The 18,201-nt window shown below is 42.1% G+C and overlaps 1 protein-coding gene across 1 annotated transcript in view; it reads right to left on the reverse strand.

Annotated features, from left to right (window-relative positions):
• Nucleotides 1-17,179, reverse strand: part of WDR64 (WD repeat domain 64) — a 119,689-nt gene extending 102,510 nt beyond the window's left edge. Inside the window, exons 1-4 of the mRNA XM_067535893.1 lie at nt 17,026-17,179; nt 14,699-14,829; nt 4,700-4,802; nt 3,996-4,099 (exon numbers count right to left, since the gene is read on the reverse strand). Coding sequence (XP_067391994.1) covers nt 3,996-4,099; nt 4,700-4,802; nt 14,699-14,829; nt 17,026-17,179 — 492 coding nt within the window. The remainder of the gene's footprint in view (nt 1-3,995; nt 4,100-4,699; nt 4,803-14,698; nt 14,830-17,025) is intronic.
• Between the last annotated feature and the right edge of the window lie 1,022 nt (nt 17,180-18,201).

The raw sequence follows: 18,201 nt of genomic DNA on the forward strand, positions 1-18,201 counted from the left end.
CACTTAGTCTTTAGAAAAGCCTCTACACTGTATTTATTTTGGAAGATAATTATACGTGAACAATTTACACAGTACATTTGGATGATGGAAGTTTGTCACTTGATAAGTTAAACAATGATGCTGAAAGCTGTCCTAACCGATCCAGTATGAATCAATCATTCAGAATGTTTAATATAAATGACACATGCAGCTGTCAAAGTAATAATTTGCTGGAAATCAATTATTTTCCACTCAGATATGCTGTGGGATGACTAGAATCCTCTTTACTATTTTTATTTTTATTTGTAAAACAATTTTTCTCTTTATGGCCATTTCCACCTCTCCTGGCTTCCAATTATTCTCAGTTCCAGACCCTAGTCTCCCAAAAAATCTACATGAGGAGAACACGCTTTTTGAAGGAATTGACCTGGAAGGGCTACAAGATCCCACTTAGTCAAATTTGACTCCTGAAGGCCACTTTGTGTAAGTGGTGTCAGGAGACCACTAAATCAAACTTATGCACACCAGTGTAATGATTTGGATGGAGGCATGTTGGATTTACACCAGTACCAGGTGCAGAATTTGTCCTCAAGTCTATTATACCAGGAGGTATGTTTCCTCTTAGACAAGCACCCAAAAGGGGCGTGATTAAGATCCAAAAATTCACCACTCACGTCAGATCTAGCATTGTCCATGGATTCATGCTCATGGCTGCCACTGACTCGAGTGGGAAATACATGCATCCAAAAGCCAGCACCTGTTCAAGTGTCTCATCATGCATAAACAGAACCTTAAAATAAAATAAACACGGATCTATTCATGAATGTAGTGCTTGTGAACTGACAACCCAGGAGACTAGTTCTGTCTATAAGCCACGTTCAAGTCCCATAAGGGTAGCTACGATGCAATCGTCCTCCTATCATATGCCAATATGCTGCAGAGCTGCCCTGAAGGAAACACCTAAAGATAAGACAGTAGAGTCCATTACTTTTCAATCTTTGGTCTCTGGACCAAGGCTGCTGAAAAAGTGCTAACTCTGTTGTTGGCTTTGATGTGGGCGCCTCTTCTAGTAACTGGATTCAGACCAACTGATTTCACAGCTAAAGAGACGAATTCTGCTCCCACTTGCTGTCTATCTACACTGCAATTGGAAATATGATTGCAGTGCATGTAGACATACATGAGCTAGCTTTGATCCAGCTAGCCTGAGTACTGATAGCAGAGAAACCATGGCAGCATGGGCTGCAGTCAGCAGGCTAGCCATGTGGTAAGTACTCAGGGTCACAAGTGGGTTTGTACAGCCTGTGCTGAAGCCCGTGCTGTTGTGATTTGATGGCTATTGGGACTCTCACTAGCTAGATTAAAGCTAGTGTGTGTGTATGCGTACAGGTGCTGCAATCACATCTCCGACAGCAGTGTAGACATCCACTGGGACTGGGGTAAGCTCAGACCTATTCCCATGAAGTCAATGGAATTAGACAGGTTTAAATCCATAGTAAGTGAAATCAGAGTGTGACCCACTGTCTTGATATAGCAAGGTGCTAACTACTGTAATGCCTTCATCCTTTTCCAAACAGCATGACTCAAAATCTCCATGCACAGCTTCAAACAGCAAGATGTAAAATCATTTAAACTCTGGAAATGAAATAGAGACACTGATGTCAAAATGACGTCAATGGAAACTCGGAGGAGGCAGCAGCACAGAACTTTCTGAACAGCACAGAGAAAATTTTATTTTTATTGCTGTGCTTTGTGGAATTATTTTGCCTTGATGTCTAAAAGGGATAATGTTCCTGAGGACAGAGGACGGGGCTTTCAAATAAATTATTTCAGTTGTTACCAAATGCCTCAGTTTTGCTTTGGCATTTAATTACCCACGTGAGTCTTTGGTTGCCTAGTTCACTCCTTTCATGAGCATTATGCCCTAATTAGTTGAAACCCCTGGAGAGTGTTATTGCTGCTTTAAAACCTAGCTGCATTTTTACAACTTTGTGATCGACTGGTTGCATTACAATCACGGAAGTGACAATCTGCTCAGATGTGTGATTTATGGTCACTGTACTTTATAGCCTGGCTAGAGTATATGTCTTTAACCATTCATAGAGTGTCTGAGACTCGTTAGCACACGTCTCTTTAATAGCATTTAGAGTCTGAACTGCTGCTAAGCTGGTGACTGGAGAGAACTAAGCAAACACACTTTTCTAACCCTTCAAAGTTCCTAGGTCTTTGATACCAGAAATTTCTCAAAAGGTGGAAATTCCACCCTGACATAACTCTATTCACTTGAGTGGAGCTGTGTCTTTTTACACCAGCACTGGATTTGGCCCCAAATATCAAATACTGCACATCTGGGTGAATTTCACAATACACCCTCCATACCCACATAAGCCCTGTGTTACCCATGGTTGGGGGTGAGGAGGTGCCCGCACACACTGCAGAAGTGGGTTCCCTGAAGAGAGGACTGCGTATAGCAGTGCACAGACACAAAACACCTGCATAACCGGATAAAGAGGGGCTGCAGATGTTCTGGTAGCCCACAGCCTAGAGAAGTGGCTTTGGAGCAGCTGTGACGCAGGCCTGTGATTTGGCTGCAGGTCCCTGTGGAGTTCCCTGTACAAAGCACATCTACCTGGAGTTTCTGCATGTAATTTCACCTCAGATGAGTGACTCTTCCAACATGCAGTCAAGAGGTTAATTCCATGAAAGCATTTAGACATCAGGATAAGTTAAGTTGCTCAGTGACAGAAATATGCTGTGACAGCTACACCTTTTCTGTTTTAGTACACGACCGATGCATAATTTCCTGATGATAATAGAGAAAGTGCTAAGAAGTAAGGCCAGTCTGGCAGATATGGGATCACAGGACCCCTGGCATCTGATTCTCTATTAAATCAACCAAGAGTGAATTTTTGGAGGACTCAAGGGCCCAGGTAGTCCAGTATCCAGTCTCAGCTGGCCGCCAATAGAAGATGCTGCAGGAGAAATGAAAGGAAACCTCTCATAGGGTATCTGGTCCTGGTGAGTATACTGGGCCCAATCCCCTGGTGTCAGAGCAGGCGAGCCCAATCCAATTAGTTAAAAGGTATGGGTTACACCTGGGCTATAAAGGGCTGCTGGAGGCCAGGCAGCAATGGGGACAGGCTGTGCCTGGGGGAGGAATGCCACGGTGGAAGGGAGCTAAGCCCTGTGAGCAGTCCCTGAAGCAAGAAACCAGGTGCTCAAGGAGACAGCCCTGGGGCTACTGCTCCAGGAAGGGGCCAAGCTGACTAGAACCAGGGAGCTGCCAGGAGCAGTGCACTAGAGACCCTTGGGAGAGGTGACTCTGAAGCCTGAGAGCAAAGAGCAAGTTAAAAGACTGCTTGCTGTTCGTTTACTTGCTTGTGAAAAAAAAAAAAAAACCTGCTTGAGACTGGGTGTGGCAGCACCTGGCTGACAGCTGTGGGGTCGGGGGAGAAGCCCTGCACTGTTACATAATCCCAAAGTAGACAATAATGGAATTGTCAGTTTATAGGGAAAGCTTCAAGAGGTTGGTAAATGCCCTGAAGCACAAGGATTTATTTCTTGCAAACAAGCCTTCAAACTTACTAAACTTGCTTTGGATATTTTCAAGTAGCCATATAAGTGGCCAATTCTTTTTGGATTCCTTGGTCTCTATTACATAGACAGCAATGAGTTCTGCAGTTAATTGTGTTTTTTGTAAAAATAAAAAAAAAAAATAAAAAAAGCCCACCTCAGTTTTTGGAAAAAAGCCAGACACTTCCAGAGGAACCACCTTTTGAAATGTGAAGTGTCTATGCTTCCAGACAAGTATTGGAAGCTTGAAAACAGGCAAGATTCACTGAAAATATATTCAGTAACTATTTCCCTCAGCACTTAAAAAATTATAGCAAAATTAACTTTGTTAAAGAGACAGGTAGATTCTACATACAAGTATGCACTTCTGTTTTATACTTTTTCAGTTCATAATATATACTAACCAGGGGGATAAAGAAAAAGCTAGCATAAATCAAAATTACCTGACTGTTGAAAATAGTTAAGGTTCCTTTCTGAGATGCTGTTACCATGAAATCCAGCTGTGGCACCTTTGCGATACACTTAATCACGTCTCGTCTCTTGACACCTGCCAGTGTAATAACATTTTTCTTTATCTCACATATAAAAATTTAGGGAAATTAGGCAAAATACATAATCAAGAACAAGGTGCTAGGAACACTTTCCCCCTCCAAAATATAAAGGGACTGAGTTCAGAGATGTAACGGATCAGAATGCAAACTATTCTATACTGGCTCTAAATAATCATACTGAGTTTTCATATGTTAATATCTTGGGTGGGGCTGGTTCCATACAGCAAGCTGCAGAGGAATATGGGGATGAGGGGAGTAGAAGAGGTTTGTTAAGAGGTACTTTGAGTCAAGTGATCTACTCATTTAAAAATAATAATCATAAAAGAAGAAAACAGGAAGAATTTAAGAAAGTGGGTGAATAGGCAAGGCCTGTGTGCTCACTGAGTTAGGTGAGAAATCTTCATATACAAATAGGACAGTGATGGGGGTCTAAGATTAAAAAAGGGGGTATATTAGGAACATGGTAGAACAAGAAGTGTACATAACAAACAAACAGCCATGTGACCTCATCATTTAATCCTCAATAAAGTGTGCATAATATAGCACTAGAGTATACAGGGATTTTTTTATTTTGGAATTAGCACTAAAGATGACACCTGCTTTTGTAATCCGCTGTCTTCGGGACACCAGGAAAACCATGTTTTCTTCATCTAGCTGGGAAGCAAGGGCATCACCTTCTACTATAAAATAGCCAAAGATCTAAGAAAAAGAAAAAAAATGTTGAAATACTTGAATATAGATAAACGTAGATAAGCATAAAGATAAACATTCACCTGACTCTGCTCAGTATTATTTAACATCTTTTCTATCAAATCACCTACTGTTATTCCTCTTCCTCTGACCACTGTCTACTTGTTCGTTCTTAGATTCTGTGCTCTTCTGAAGTGTTTGGAAAGCACCTAGCTACTGCAAATAATAATTCAATTAAAATGCAAAAGAGAGTGTAGCACTCTGATTGATATTTTACATGCAAAAGTCTTACATTTCTTTTATATTTTCCCACTTCTGCACTTCCTGGTACAGGATCGGATTGGAGGAAGTAGTGAAACAATTAGAAATATATTACTTAGTATCCTTGTGAGAAAATCTAATCTTTTAAGACCTCCAGAACTATTTTTGGTCAAAGAGGATGAAATACACATTTGAACTTCTGGATTTGCAACACACAATCTTGAAGCCTTGAGGTTTTCCCCAGTACAACTTTATATGGAAACAGGGGCATAGGAGAAGAGGGAAGACCTTGAAACAAGGTTGTTTTATACATTACACAGACATGTGTGGCAAGGTGGGTGCCCTGCTTTGGTTGTCTGCGCAGTGCACCCCCGAAACAGAAACAAAAGTTCTAGTTCCTCTCTATTCCAGGGTCAGAAGAGGCTCCAAAATGAAAAGCCCTCCATGCTCTGGGTCCAGAAGCAGGGCAGCTCTTTCCTCATGCAGTGACTCCAATCTCATTGTGCTGCAAAGCTTGTTTCTCTTTCCCTCCTCTCCTCATTATGCATGTCACCAGGACCTGGTAGGCTAAGAAGACCCAGCTGTCTCTGCTACCTAGCCACCTAATCCCTTCCTGTCTGGTTTGAAAAATCTCTGAATTTGAGAGGAAAAAAATGGGATTTGAAGTCTTGGCTCTACTTTAGCATCCACAGGGTCTCTCAGGACCAAAATAGGTCATATACCCCGTCAGAGTCTCGTCATTTAATTTCTCTCACTAGTCTATTAGGATGCTAGTCACATCTTTGCACCTTTCCCTCACCTATTTCTTTTTTATTACATCAATTATCCATCCCGACAATTCCAATTTATGTCCTTCAGTGCCACGTACAGAACGTTCTGCATATTCCTGCAGGGCTGCTTCAGAGCACTCATCTTTCATGCCATAGCTGTAACCTCAGTCATTCACACTCTTAATGACACTGAAATCAACTGTCAGACACAGCCCTTTACATTCTTCCTTCTGACTCCTCTTACTGCTGCTCTGCAGTTGTCTCTCTTTCTTGTAACTACCCATGAATTAAAGTTCCTTTTACCTGAAAGGTTTTCTTAAGTGATACTTGGCAGTCACACCCTCTTGAGTCCTTTTGCAATGTCATAGCATCACTGTCTTCCCTTGCTCTCTGAAGTAAATCAACCTTAGCATTGCCAATAATTCTTATAAATAAACCGATGCTAAAACAGCACAAATGGTTGATTCTTGCCACTTTTAAAAATTGATTAAATCCCTTGATTATTTCCAGTACTGGAGTACAACCTTTCCAGGAAACATGGAAAGACTTGTTTCAGGCTGAAGAGCTATAACTGAATGTGTTGATTTATTTAATATTTATATGGCAGTAGCTCTCAGAGGTCCCAATCCCAGCTGGGCCCCCTTTTAGCTACATCTACATTGCAGTCCAAGGTCTGCTTACAGCACATGTAGACATCCCCGTAGTAGCCTTACCCATGCTAGCATGGCAACAAATATTAGTGTAGATTAGGATTTGTGGTAAGATGCTGTCCAAACACATACAAACACCCAATGCCCACCTCAAAGTGCTTGCAAGTGACATACAAAGAGGGACAAACCTCACACATACAATTTGTGTACACATTCACTACTGTTCAAATGAGGGGTTTCAAGTGCCAATTCTCCACTTCTACCCCTCAACCTGAGGGAGAGTAGGAGTCAAAGACAGAATCCCAGACTGTAGGCTTGAGTGACAGGGAGGATGGTGAGGTTGTCAGAGACTGAGAAAGGAAGGAGTTGGGAGGGAAGGTGCTCTGTTTTGTCAAGGCAAAATTGAAGCTGATGGGAATGCAACCAGGAGGGGATGTCAGAGACAGATTAGAAGTGCAGCGGTAGACTGGAGAGTCATTGATAGTAGAGACTATCTGAATGTGTAAATGTGACACTCTATACCTCAAAGTAGCACCCTGAACTCCCATATTCACCACTGTGATATGATTATGATATGTTTGGTACAAAGTATGCCTTGTGAGGTATCATTTAAAATGTCTTGATCCACTGAACATTGCTATCCTGTACGATTGTGTATACTATCATTGTATGTGAAGTTATGAAGTATTGCTATATGTTTTGTACTGAAATAGGCATGAGGGGGAACACCCACAGCCAGCCTTTCACTGGCAACAAAGGAACAACTATCGCTGGCCATACAGATGCTGATGGCCCGTCAAGATGAATCAACTCTCCCAGAGAATCCTCAGAGAGCGCAGATCCGCAATGGGGGCGGCCTAACCCCCATGCTAAAGCAATGATCTTTCTAGCAGCTAGATGAAAGTATAAAAGAGGGGCAGTGACATCATCACTTACCTCTCTCCTCCTCCATCACAACACCTGGAAGAATGTCTGGAAGACAAAGACTTTGAGCTGGGGAGATTGGTCCCAGACTGGGAAGGGAATCCAGCCTGTGTATCAAGAATTGTGAGCTCCCTGTAACATCTATTGGGGCAAGAGACTGCTTGATTCAAATCTTGCTGAGTCAGTAGAATTTATTTTTATTTCTTATGTAATCAACTTTGATCTCCATGCTTATTACTTATAATCAGTTAAAATCTATCTTTTTTATATTTTACCTAAAACAGTGTATTTTTGGTTGAAGTGCTCAGAAAATCTCGGTTCAGATTACAAAGGCTGGTGCATGTCCACTTTCCTTTGACGAAGTGGTAAACTAATTAATGAGCTTGCACTGCCCCAGGGAGTCTTGAGCAATGCAAGATGGTCTATTTCTGGGGTGCAAGGCTGGGGTGATCTGCTGGTGCCTCTCGCTGTATTATTATTCACGAGTGGCTTAGAGAGCATTCATGCAATTTTCCTGGGTGTGGGGTTCCACCTGCTGATGGCTGAGTGATCACAATGCCTGGAGGGGTTGGCTGCTTGTCACTGACATAGCTTTGTGAAAGCCAGCCCAGGCTGGTGAGTTAAGAGGGCACAGTGGTCCCACAGTTCCAGGTTGTACCCTGGGGATCCTGTCACAGTGAAATCACTGCTGAGAGAGAGGATGCAAAGAGTGATGGTCCCTGTGTCCCTGGATGGCAACAGAGGGCCATCCATATTTCACTGAGAGCCAGAACCTGCAGGGAGAAAGAGACGAAGCAGCTATAGAAGGAAGAGGAGAAAGCTGGGGGTGGATGTGAGACTTGAAGGGGAGAGTGCAAAAGGATGGAGGGGTGACTGTGAAAGGTGTGGGAGGTGGACAGAGTGGAGACAGAACAGGAGCCAGGGTTGTGAAAGGTCACAGAGCAAGCCAGTGGTAGAACTAGGAGGAGAACCCAAGAGTTGTGGTTTCCAGTCCCCTTCTCTAATCACTAGAGAACACTGCCTCTCTCCAGAATTACCTGCCTTACAGCCATCCCTAAACAGCTGATGTCAATCAAAACAAAACAAACAATACCTCCTATGCCTAATAATGTTGGAACGATGCCCAAATCATTGGACCCTACTAAAGCCGTATCCAACCTGTTTAAATCAACCGAGAAATGTTTATGAGTTGGTCCTATCATTTTAAACATGATGATGAGAGATCAAAAATGACTGTGGATTCCTTTGGCTATAACTCTAGTTTGGCTTAACTCAGTTAAGAATGGGTTACAGTGGACATAAGGAGGGTTGGGCTCAGACAATAAACTGAAGGTCATTACAATGGTAATACTCTTGCTTCCATTTTTTACCCAGTCTCCACATGATACTTTTCCTACATTATTGTCCTGGTATGCGCTATCATTTATAAAGTCCTCCAAGGTGTACAGATAGCGTATCATTCACATTATCAGCAGATTTCAGGCTAGACTTCACTGCAGCTTTTCAGTGCAGTGTTATATTTCAAAGAATGCTGCTTATGGCTGAACCTGGATGAAATAGCACCAAGAGGACTTTCATTTCTCTAATTCCTTCAATTTCCAGTTATCACATAATTACAAATAGCCACTTTCATAGTTGATTGCTGGGGTGACTTTCTAGCTATTCTGTATTATTAGTCAGCACATAATTTCTTGCAAGGAAAAATAAACCTTCTTTTAAGAGTGGAGACATTTTAAAATCTCAAATTTTCCTCCCACAGTATCCTGTACAATTTGTGATCTCCATCTCCAAGTGCTGTCTATGAAATGAGCTGTTAATTCAATTTTACATTATACTACTTTACCCCAGATTAACAGGAATCTTAAGAATCCTAGGTACAAATATACAAGTCACCAGATCCTGTGTTCTCCAGTTGGTAGTTTTTTATGAATGTCTGCTCTCACACAATGAATTCAAATGCTGGCATTAACTATAATGTTCCTGAGGAATGCTTGTAGGTCTGGGACCTTCAGACAGCAGTTGTGCTGGTGGCACACTAATTGGGTAGCATAGATGTTTAAAATCTGCATCCAGCAAGGGTTTTTGTACTCTTGCTTCAACTGCAGCCAGAGGGCCAGATGCTCTTTCAGAGTATCCCTGATCAAGTAAGCAGCTATAAACTGCATAGTGACCAGCAATCACAATAAAATATACCCTCCCCTCTGTGACACTGGGTGGAATGTAAATTGATAATATTATTGATATCATTATTGCAAAATTACAATAATTCGTATGAGATATGCCATGTCAGATACCGATGGAAAGGTTATAATTTGCTAAGATTGATAAGCACATTATATGTATGTATCAGTGTTGTACTGAGTTCTCAATATGTATGATGCAGCTGTATCCAAACACTTGTGCTGTGTTTCTGGGTGACATCGCAGATTATGGCAGCAGCACTAAGCCTGCTTAATGGCCCATCAAGGGAACTCAAAGGTAGTGACAGAACCCAGGGGCTACACCTTATGAGTCACCAGGGCATGTAGGGACAGGAGACTCTGAGGCTTTTCCATGCCATGTGCTGCATGGCTGTGTTTGAGACAAGCCACATGACAAAGGGTTATAAAAGGGAACTGCATCCTCCCCATATGGTCTTCATTCCTGCTTCCTACCTCTGTATAAACACATCTGCAACTGAAGCTGTGAAAGAAAGGACCAAGACACATCCAGGTACTGGAGGTACAGCAGAGTGACTGTACAAGCCTGCAAACTCCACAATTCTGCTGAAGATCTGATATATATGGACTTTTAAAGTCATTTGCATGTATCTGATTGCTTTGACCATTTCACATTTCTTATCATTTGTTTCTTTCCTTTTATAATAAACCTTTAGTTTTAGTTACTAAAGAATTGGCTGACAGCGTGGTATTTTGGATAAGATCCAAACTTACATTGACCTGGCAATGTGATTGACCTTTGGGGTCAGGAGGACATTTTGGTAAAGGGAATAGAGTTTTAAATAACTTATCTCTTTACTGAACCTAGTTGCTGATTGGAGACTGGAGACTGAAATGTAGTAAAGGGGGCTGTGTAATTTTTTTGTTTTAGCTTCTTGGTGACCAGTGTGGGGAATCAGGAGAACTGTTTGTGACTGGTTGGTGAATCTAATGGCAGTATTAGCCCTAGTTTGGGAGAATCTGCTTTATTTTTTGCAGCCTGCCCTGACCTTGGCATTTCCAGGTGGGCTATCCTAGGCATGGACGGGTCACACCCTCTATCCCAGGTTGCAATTGGACACAGTTTTGATTAATTATCCCAAGTTTGTCACATTCTCATGCTTCTTTGGTAATCCCAATATCTTGTAATGAACTGGCAAGTATTATGCATACCGCTGTCCTTTACTGGGATGGACTGGGAATGGCTCAACTGTGTTACAGACCTTCTATTGTCAAAAGACAATAGAGATTCTCCTCCAGCTGGAATGGTACAGAGCCTGTGCTTTTCTGGAACAGGAAGTACTATTCCCCACTGCCACCAGCTACTATGGTGTACAGCAGAGGGATAACTGTGGAGGACGAGCTCAATACAGAGGTAGCTAAGGGAAATGTAATGGCCTGAGTTATACAGAAAGTCAGACCAAATGATCTAATGGTCCCTTCTGGCCTTAAACTCTATGACTCTATGTCATGCCACCAGGCTGCTGTCCCCTGCTAATGGTTATTTCCAGATGCTAACCAGTCCTTTCCACTCCTTTGATACTTCTCAGTGGTAAGAAGAGAGTTCTCTAGACAACTTCTACCCGGATTCTTTCCCAAGCACTTACTGTTAGAGCTGGTTGAAAAATGCTCATTATTTTTTGTAGAAAAAAATTTAAATGTTTCTTTTCCCCCCAAATATTTCTGTATTTTTTTCCATTTTTTGTCAATGACAGCCAAAACAAAACACCAAAAAAAACCCCCAAAAAACAAAAAAGCACCTAGAAAATTTTGACCAAAATCATTTTATATTTAAGACAGGCAGTGATAGAATCAATCTAAGTAGGAAGCTCTTTATCAGACTCTCAGGACCAAATGCATTGCCACTAAGGTGGTAGATAGAAATGCATACAGAACATCTTCAAATAATTTATCAAAGGCTAAAAGCTAGGTAGCTCAGAGGTCACTAAACATCATTTGATGTTCCCAAAAGTAAAGTGGTTCCTAGGAAGTCTGCCTCTTGAATTTATAATATGGTTTAGTTTTTAACACTGTCGCTCTGGGCTACAAGGGCAGTCTGCGGCTATATAGCCAATGTTGACAGTGCAATCCAAGGAAAGGCATTGTACTGCTGGAGATTATCAGGTCCCTAATGCCCATGTCTGGTAGTTGTCCAAGTGGAAGATAAAAATCTTATGGTAAAAGGATGTCCTGGGTACAGTTGGTATAGATTGGCTGCAGCAGCATAAAAGCTAGACATCCTACACAGAATGGCTGCTTGTAAAGCTATTTTCCATGCATATTTTTATTTAGAATCATATACTACTTTGCTATAGGCTCAGTAATAACCATTACAATTAAATGATTAAGCACTTTTCAGTTAAAATGCCACCACTTCTATAATACTTTCCATTTACAAATTATAGAGTCAAATTCATCCCTGCTATAAGAGTTAATGAATCCTCCTGACACCCCTAAGGTAACTAAAGGAGGATTTATCCCCATTTCATAAATGGGAGACCTGAGCTACAGAGCTCATGAAGCTTGCCAACTTGCCCAAGGGCACAATGCAAGTCAGTGAAAGAGTCAAGAATAGAACTCAGGCCTTTCAGCTTCAAGCTCTACACATCACATCAAGCTGTATTGTATAAAATCTAGCGTCTGAAACTCTGCTTGAGGATAGCAGTTCGGAAAGGAATAGCATCCTAGCTCTGCAGTCTCTCCCAACACAAGAAAGCAAACCGGACATTTAAAAACCAGAGCTTTTGAATTTGGCCAATTAGGATGCACACGTGATATGTGTCTGTGTGTGTCTATGCAATGGACTCGTGTCTTGGTTCAATAAGACCAGCAGACAAGAAGCTAGCTCCTCTGCAAGTCTCAAACAGTGTAGCACCATTGACTTCAATGGCCCAAGGTGTTTAGTTCGTAAACTCAGCTGACTTATTGTTGTACCACAAACAGAACAAATATCACAACTGTAACTCACCCAGTCTTCATGTGATCCATTCCCAATTTATCTTTTTCATCAGCACTACAGTGGCATGTCTTTATATGGACAGATACCACAGAGAATTTGAAATGGAGGAACAGGATGATCATACATGATGGGGTTGAAGAGCCATCTCTATTTGCTCAAACACTGGGACTGATTTTGTGAATTGCACACACAATGTGAGCCAAATTTTGCCCTTAGATACAGTCATGCAAACCTATTAGAGTCAGAGCGCTGGATTCTGCAGTCCACTATGGCCTGGTCCACACTAGAACATTACGAGAGTCCTGTAGCACCTTAAAGACTAACACATTTCTGCGGGCATAAGCTTTCATGGGCTGCAACCCACTACGTTAGTTGCAGCCCACGAAAGCTTATGCCCGCAGAAATGTGTTAGTCTTTAAGGTGCTACAGGACTCTCGTTGTTTTTGCTGTATACAGACTAACATGGCTACCACTCTGGAATTGGAAAATTAGGTTGATTTAACTACATTGGTCAGGAATGTGAAAAATCCACACCCCGAGCAAGCGTTGTTAAGCCAACCTAAGTCTCGTGTAGCCAGTGGTAGGTCGATGGAAGAAATCTTCTGTTGAACTAGCTACCAACTCTCAGGTAGGTGGATTACCTATGCCGATGTGAGAACCCCTTCCATCAGCATAGGTAGTATCTACACTAAAGTGTTTCAGCGGTGCAGCTGTGCTGCTGTAGCATGTTTAAGTGTAGACAAGCCCTAAGGCTACTTTGTGCCAAGTAAGACATGCTAAGTGGCCTTAAATTGGCTGGAGATAGTCAGTGGAGAATTTTCTCCTCACAGGAAAACTCTCAGCAGAAAGCTGATGGAAACAGCTCCATCACCTCCTGCACCAGTTGCCCTCTTCCAACAATGGGGAAGAAAGGGGTACATCAGGGACAAAGCATGGGTGGGACAGAGAAGAGAAGGGCAGGGCTGAGTGGAGATCCACTATGCTTGATCCTTCACTGGGATAAAGTCCTTGAAAAGCTTCACATCAGCGTATACATTAGGGCTGCACAGAGACAGCTGGGGCTGTGTGGCCCTGAGTCGGGGAGCTGCAACTGGCTCCCCACAGCTGCCGCCTCCAATGCCAAAGGGTTTTCATATGTTTATAAAGAGGGTCGAATTTGGCCCAGTAAACCTGTTTTCAACTACGTGTCTTAAAAGGAAACGTAAACATCTGCCTCTGAACACTCAGATTAGCATCAACAGCGGTGGCCCTCAAGAACTGGCCAGTCCTTTACAAGTGGCATTTGGGCACTAACATCCTCATTCAGGGACGTCAGTGTGGGCCCACCTTGCATTCTCATACACAGGTACCACTCCCATTGAAGCCAGATTTTTTTTGAAGCCAGAGCCTGGCCTTAATTTTTGCCCCTAGGAGCACGGTATTTCTCAGTTAAATTCTACCCTGAACAATGATGAGTGTACCCCTACACACCACACCAAAAGGGTCAAAACTTGCAAAGAACTGATCCTGACCCCTCCCAATCAGTGAGAGCTAGCTGGTCAGTATCTTGCAGCAGGTGCTCAGCATTTTGGAGAAACTGACCCTGATATATTTAATAACTCCTCAAGTGATAGCAGATTTTACAGGGGAAAAATTCCAAGGGACAGATTCAGCTCCCTTCCCCTCACCTGAAATGTGCATGTTTTCATTAGGGACATTCTTCCAAAGGCAAAAAAGACTGTTGGCTGTAAATGTATTTTACCAAATTAATAATAAATACTTCCTCTTTCCTTCTCAGCTTGTTAAAATTGTATTTATTATTGGGTTTTATGAACCCTGGATAAAGGTTTGTATTAGTACAAACAAGATGCCCTAAACCAGTCCTCATTTTACCTATCCCTTATTCGCTAAACCTACCAGAACAATACCTTCAGCTAATTTTCCATCTAAGCCATATACTTTTTTTAAAAAAGTGTTTTGTCCTTTAGCAGATGAAAGAATTATAAAAGCAGTAATGAATGACATGGAAATGTCACTCTGATTATGTGCATTCCCCATTAATCCACTCTCATTCCATGGCATCAGTGATTACATACTTGCATAAATTAACCTGGCATTTTTCTCTCTCACTCACTCACACATGCACACACAAAACCCACCTTACCTCACACCATTCTATCCTTCCATCAGGGTTGTTGCTAATCTTCCTGAAAAAGGTCTTAACATCTTGATCCTTCACTTCTGGACCAAAGAGATTTTGTACTGTCTCATAGAACTTATCATAATCTATTTCATCTGTATTGGGACAAGAATAAGAAGAAAAAAAAAAAAGTTGAACACTAGAGAATGGTTGTTTCTCTTCATATTTCCTTCCTTGACAAGGTTACTGTCCCAGTGGATGGGAGAAGGCAGTAGATGAGATAGATCTTGATTTTAGGAAGGCTTTTGACACATGACATTTTCATAAGTGAACGAGGGAAATGTGGTCTAGTTGAAAATACAATAAGATGGATGTACAAGTCATTTAAAGACTGTACTCAAAGAGGTAGTTACCAATGGTTCGCTGTCAAACTGGAAGGGCATATCTAGTGGGATGCCGCAAGGTCAGTCCTGGGTCCAGTACTAACCAATATTTTCATTAATGATTTGGAAAAATGGAGTAGGGAGTGTGATTATAAAATTTGCAGATGACACCACCAAGCTGGGAAGGGTCACAAGCACTTTGGAGGACAAGAATTCAAAACTACCTTGACAAATTGGAGAATTGGTCTGAATTCAACAAGATGAAATTCAGTAAAGACAAGCACAAAATACCAAATTTAGGAAGGAAAAATCAAATGCCCAATTATAAAATGGGGAATAACTGGGTAGGCAGTAGTACGCCTGAAAAGGATCTGGGATTTATAGTGGATCACAAATTGAATATGAGTCAACAATGTTATGCAGTTGCAAAAAAGGCTAATATCATTCTGGGGTGTATCAACAGAAATGCCATATGTAAGACATGGAAGGCAATTTTCCTGCTGTACTCAGCACTAGTGAGGCCTAACGTGGCATACTATGTCTAATTCTGGGTGCTACACTTTAGGAAAGATGTGGACAAATTAGAAATAGATGACAAGAGAACAACAAAAATGATAAAAGCTTTAGAAAACCTGACCTTTGAGGAAAGGTTTAAAAAACAACAAAAATTGGACTTGTTCATCCTTAAGGAAAGAAGACTGAGAAAGGGGGGGACTTGATAACACTCTTTAAATATGTTAAAGGCTGTTATAAAAAGGATGGTGGTGAATTATTCTCCATGTCCACTGAAGGTAGGACAAGAAGTAATGGGCTTAATCTACAGCAAAGAAGATTTAGATTATATAATATAAAAAACTTTCTAACGATAAGGGTAATTAATCTCAGGAATAGGCTTCCAAGGGAGGCTATGGAATCTCTGTAATTGGAGATTTTTGAGAACAGGTTAGACCAGTGGTTCTTAACCTTTCCAAACTACTGTACCCCTGAAGCCTGAGTCCCACCCCCACGGGGCTGAGGCATGTAACTTAGTTTCATGGCGCCCCTGTGGCTCCAGGCAATTGCCTTTCTTGCCACCCCCAATACCAGCTCTGCACTTGCGACCCCTCTAAACCCCCAGGTTGAGAAACACTGGGTTAGACAGACAGCTGTCAGGGATGGTCTAGGTTTCCTTGGTCCTCAGCACAGGTGACTGGATTAAATGACCTCTTGAGGTCTATTTCAGCTCTACATTTCTATGATACCACATCTGTTTCCTGTCCTTATTTTACCTTCAGCATCACTAATGTTCAAGCTCCCATTTTTCTTCTTGTATTTATTATAGCGTCCCTGCCAAAAATTGTTTAACCTTCTTAATTTCCAAAAATCTCATGGGTTGGCAAGTAATTTACAACCAAAGAGTGCAGCCTAGAAAATCTGCAGGGAGAGAGGCAACTTGTATGGCATAGAAACTTTCCTTCCCCTATTCTGGCTCACTCCTAGAGATGTTAAGACAGCATTCTGCTAACTTTCCACCCAGTCCTGGCTAAAGGAAGTTTTGTGATAAAGCTGAATTTTTTGTGCTCCAAAAGCTGCTTGAGGTTGAGTTACTTATTATAATGGAGATTGATTGACTTGCACAATTAATTGGTTCATATTCATGGTTCCTTCAAAAACAAAGCATTACATAAAGATTAATTAAGTACATTATGGAGAATCACCAGGAGGCGATGCCACCAGCCAGAATAAGTTTTGATGGGCAAAGGGCACAGTAACAAAATCTGCCCATAATAAGACTGCTGTCGGTTTTAGCTTGCTAGGAAAAATATTTTTTTAGCGCAATCTGTATATTTCCCTTAAAAGTGGGGAAGGCAAACCCTGGCTTGTATGCCAGTTTGGGTCTTCTGTAGAATCCTGTCCCCTCCCATGTAGCCACCCAGCCTCCACTCCAAAATCACACAATTTTTCAATCAGAAAGACAGTGGTTCTTACCCTGATCTTTAATGTACATCCCTAATCTTTCCTCCCTCTTCTGGGCTACTGTTTTTCCAATCAGTGTCTGAAACTGATTCAAGGCATAATTGAATTGTGCCACATCAGAAAGCGTACTGAGTTTTTCTTTTTCTGAATCCCTCCTGTCAGACATCTTCAATTAATGGCATGGAGGGGAGCGATGTGGGAAGGACAGCTTGGAGAATCCTCCTCCACACAGAACCTCCCCCCCCAATTCTTGTTTTGGGTCCTTAAATCTTAAACTTTCATGCAAGGGTGTCTGAGGCGCAGCAGCATGACCTTAATTCTGAGTGTTACTTAAATGAGTGAGGGATGATTGGCTCGACAAGCACCCCCTGCTGGCAAGCCAACCAGCAGCCCCCTGATGTCACAACCCTCCATTACATCATAGAGTCCCTATTGATCACTGAGCCAGCCTAGGTCACGAGCCAGCATCAATGACAAACTGGTGAATGGAAGTTTCTTCTCCGACTTCCCTTCTTTGCAGAAAACATATATACGGTAGTTTATAAAGACAGACTTCACTGGTCACTCACTGTCAGGCAGGGCTCATCATCTCCTGGGCACATAGGGACTCCCTGCTCTTCTCACTACCTGGTCAGCATCCTCTCTCCCTCTTGGGGTTCTAGGGTCTCCTTCCAAGCTCAGTGAGCAGAGATTCCCTTACTTCTCCCTTCTGGTGGGTGTTCGTTTCATACTCCAGCCACACAAGCTCAGGTGGGGAGCACGGAGTGGCTGAGCTAGGGAAGAGCCTTACTCTCCTTGGGAAAAGAAGGGGAAGGGTGACTTGTGGGTGTCTCTTAAGACAGGAGGAAGGATGTTTTTAAAACCAAAGCATCATATCACTTTTTTTAAAAAAAGGCAAAACTTGCCTTGCTTTATCCATTCAAGTCAAACTGAGTCAGGGTGTCCTTTGCTTAGGGACAGTTCACGAGGGTAGTGTGGGGTGGAGAAAGGGATGTGCAGCAGCTCCATATTAGCTCTCTGTCTCCCATCCAGCAGTCCCCACAGTGAAGTAGCCAGGAACCTCATAAGGGAGCAGAGCTTTTTTCAAATGTGCTGGGACATTTTTCTTTGAAATGCCTTTTCACCTATTTGTTATACATCGCTGTAGATGAGTGGTCACTTGGTAGTGCCCTCTGGTAGCCTCAGGGC

The sequence above is a fragment of the Emydura macquarii genome, unplaced genomic scaffold (assembly GCF_026122565.2).
Source record: "Emydura macquarii macquarii isolate MOO-44397 ecotype Brisbane River unplaced genomic scaffold, CSIRO-AGI_Emac_v2 contig_3517, whole genome shotgun sequence".
Classification (NCBI taxonomy): Eukaryota; Metazoa; Chordata; order Testudines; family Chelidae; genus Emydura; species Emydura macquarii.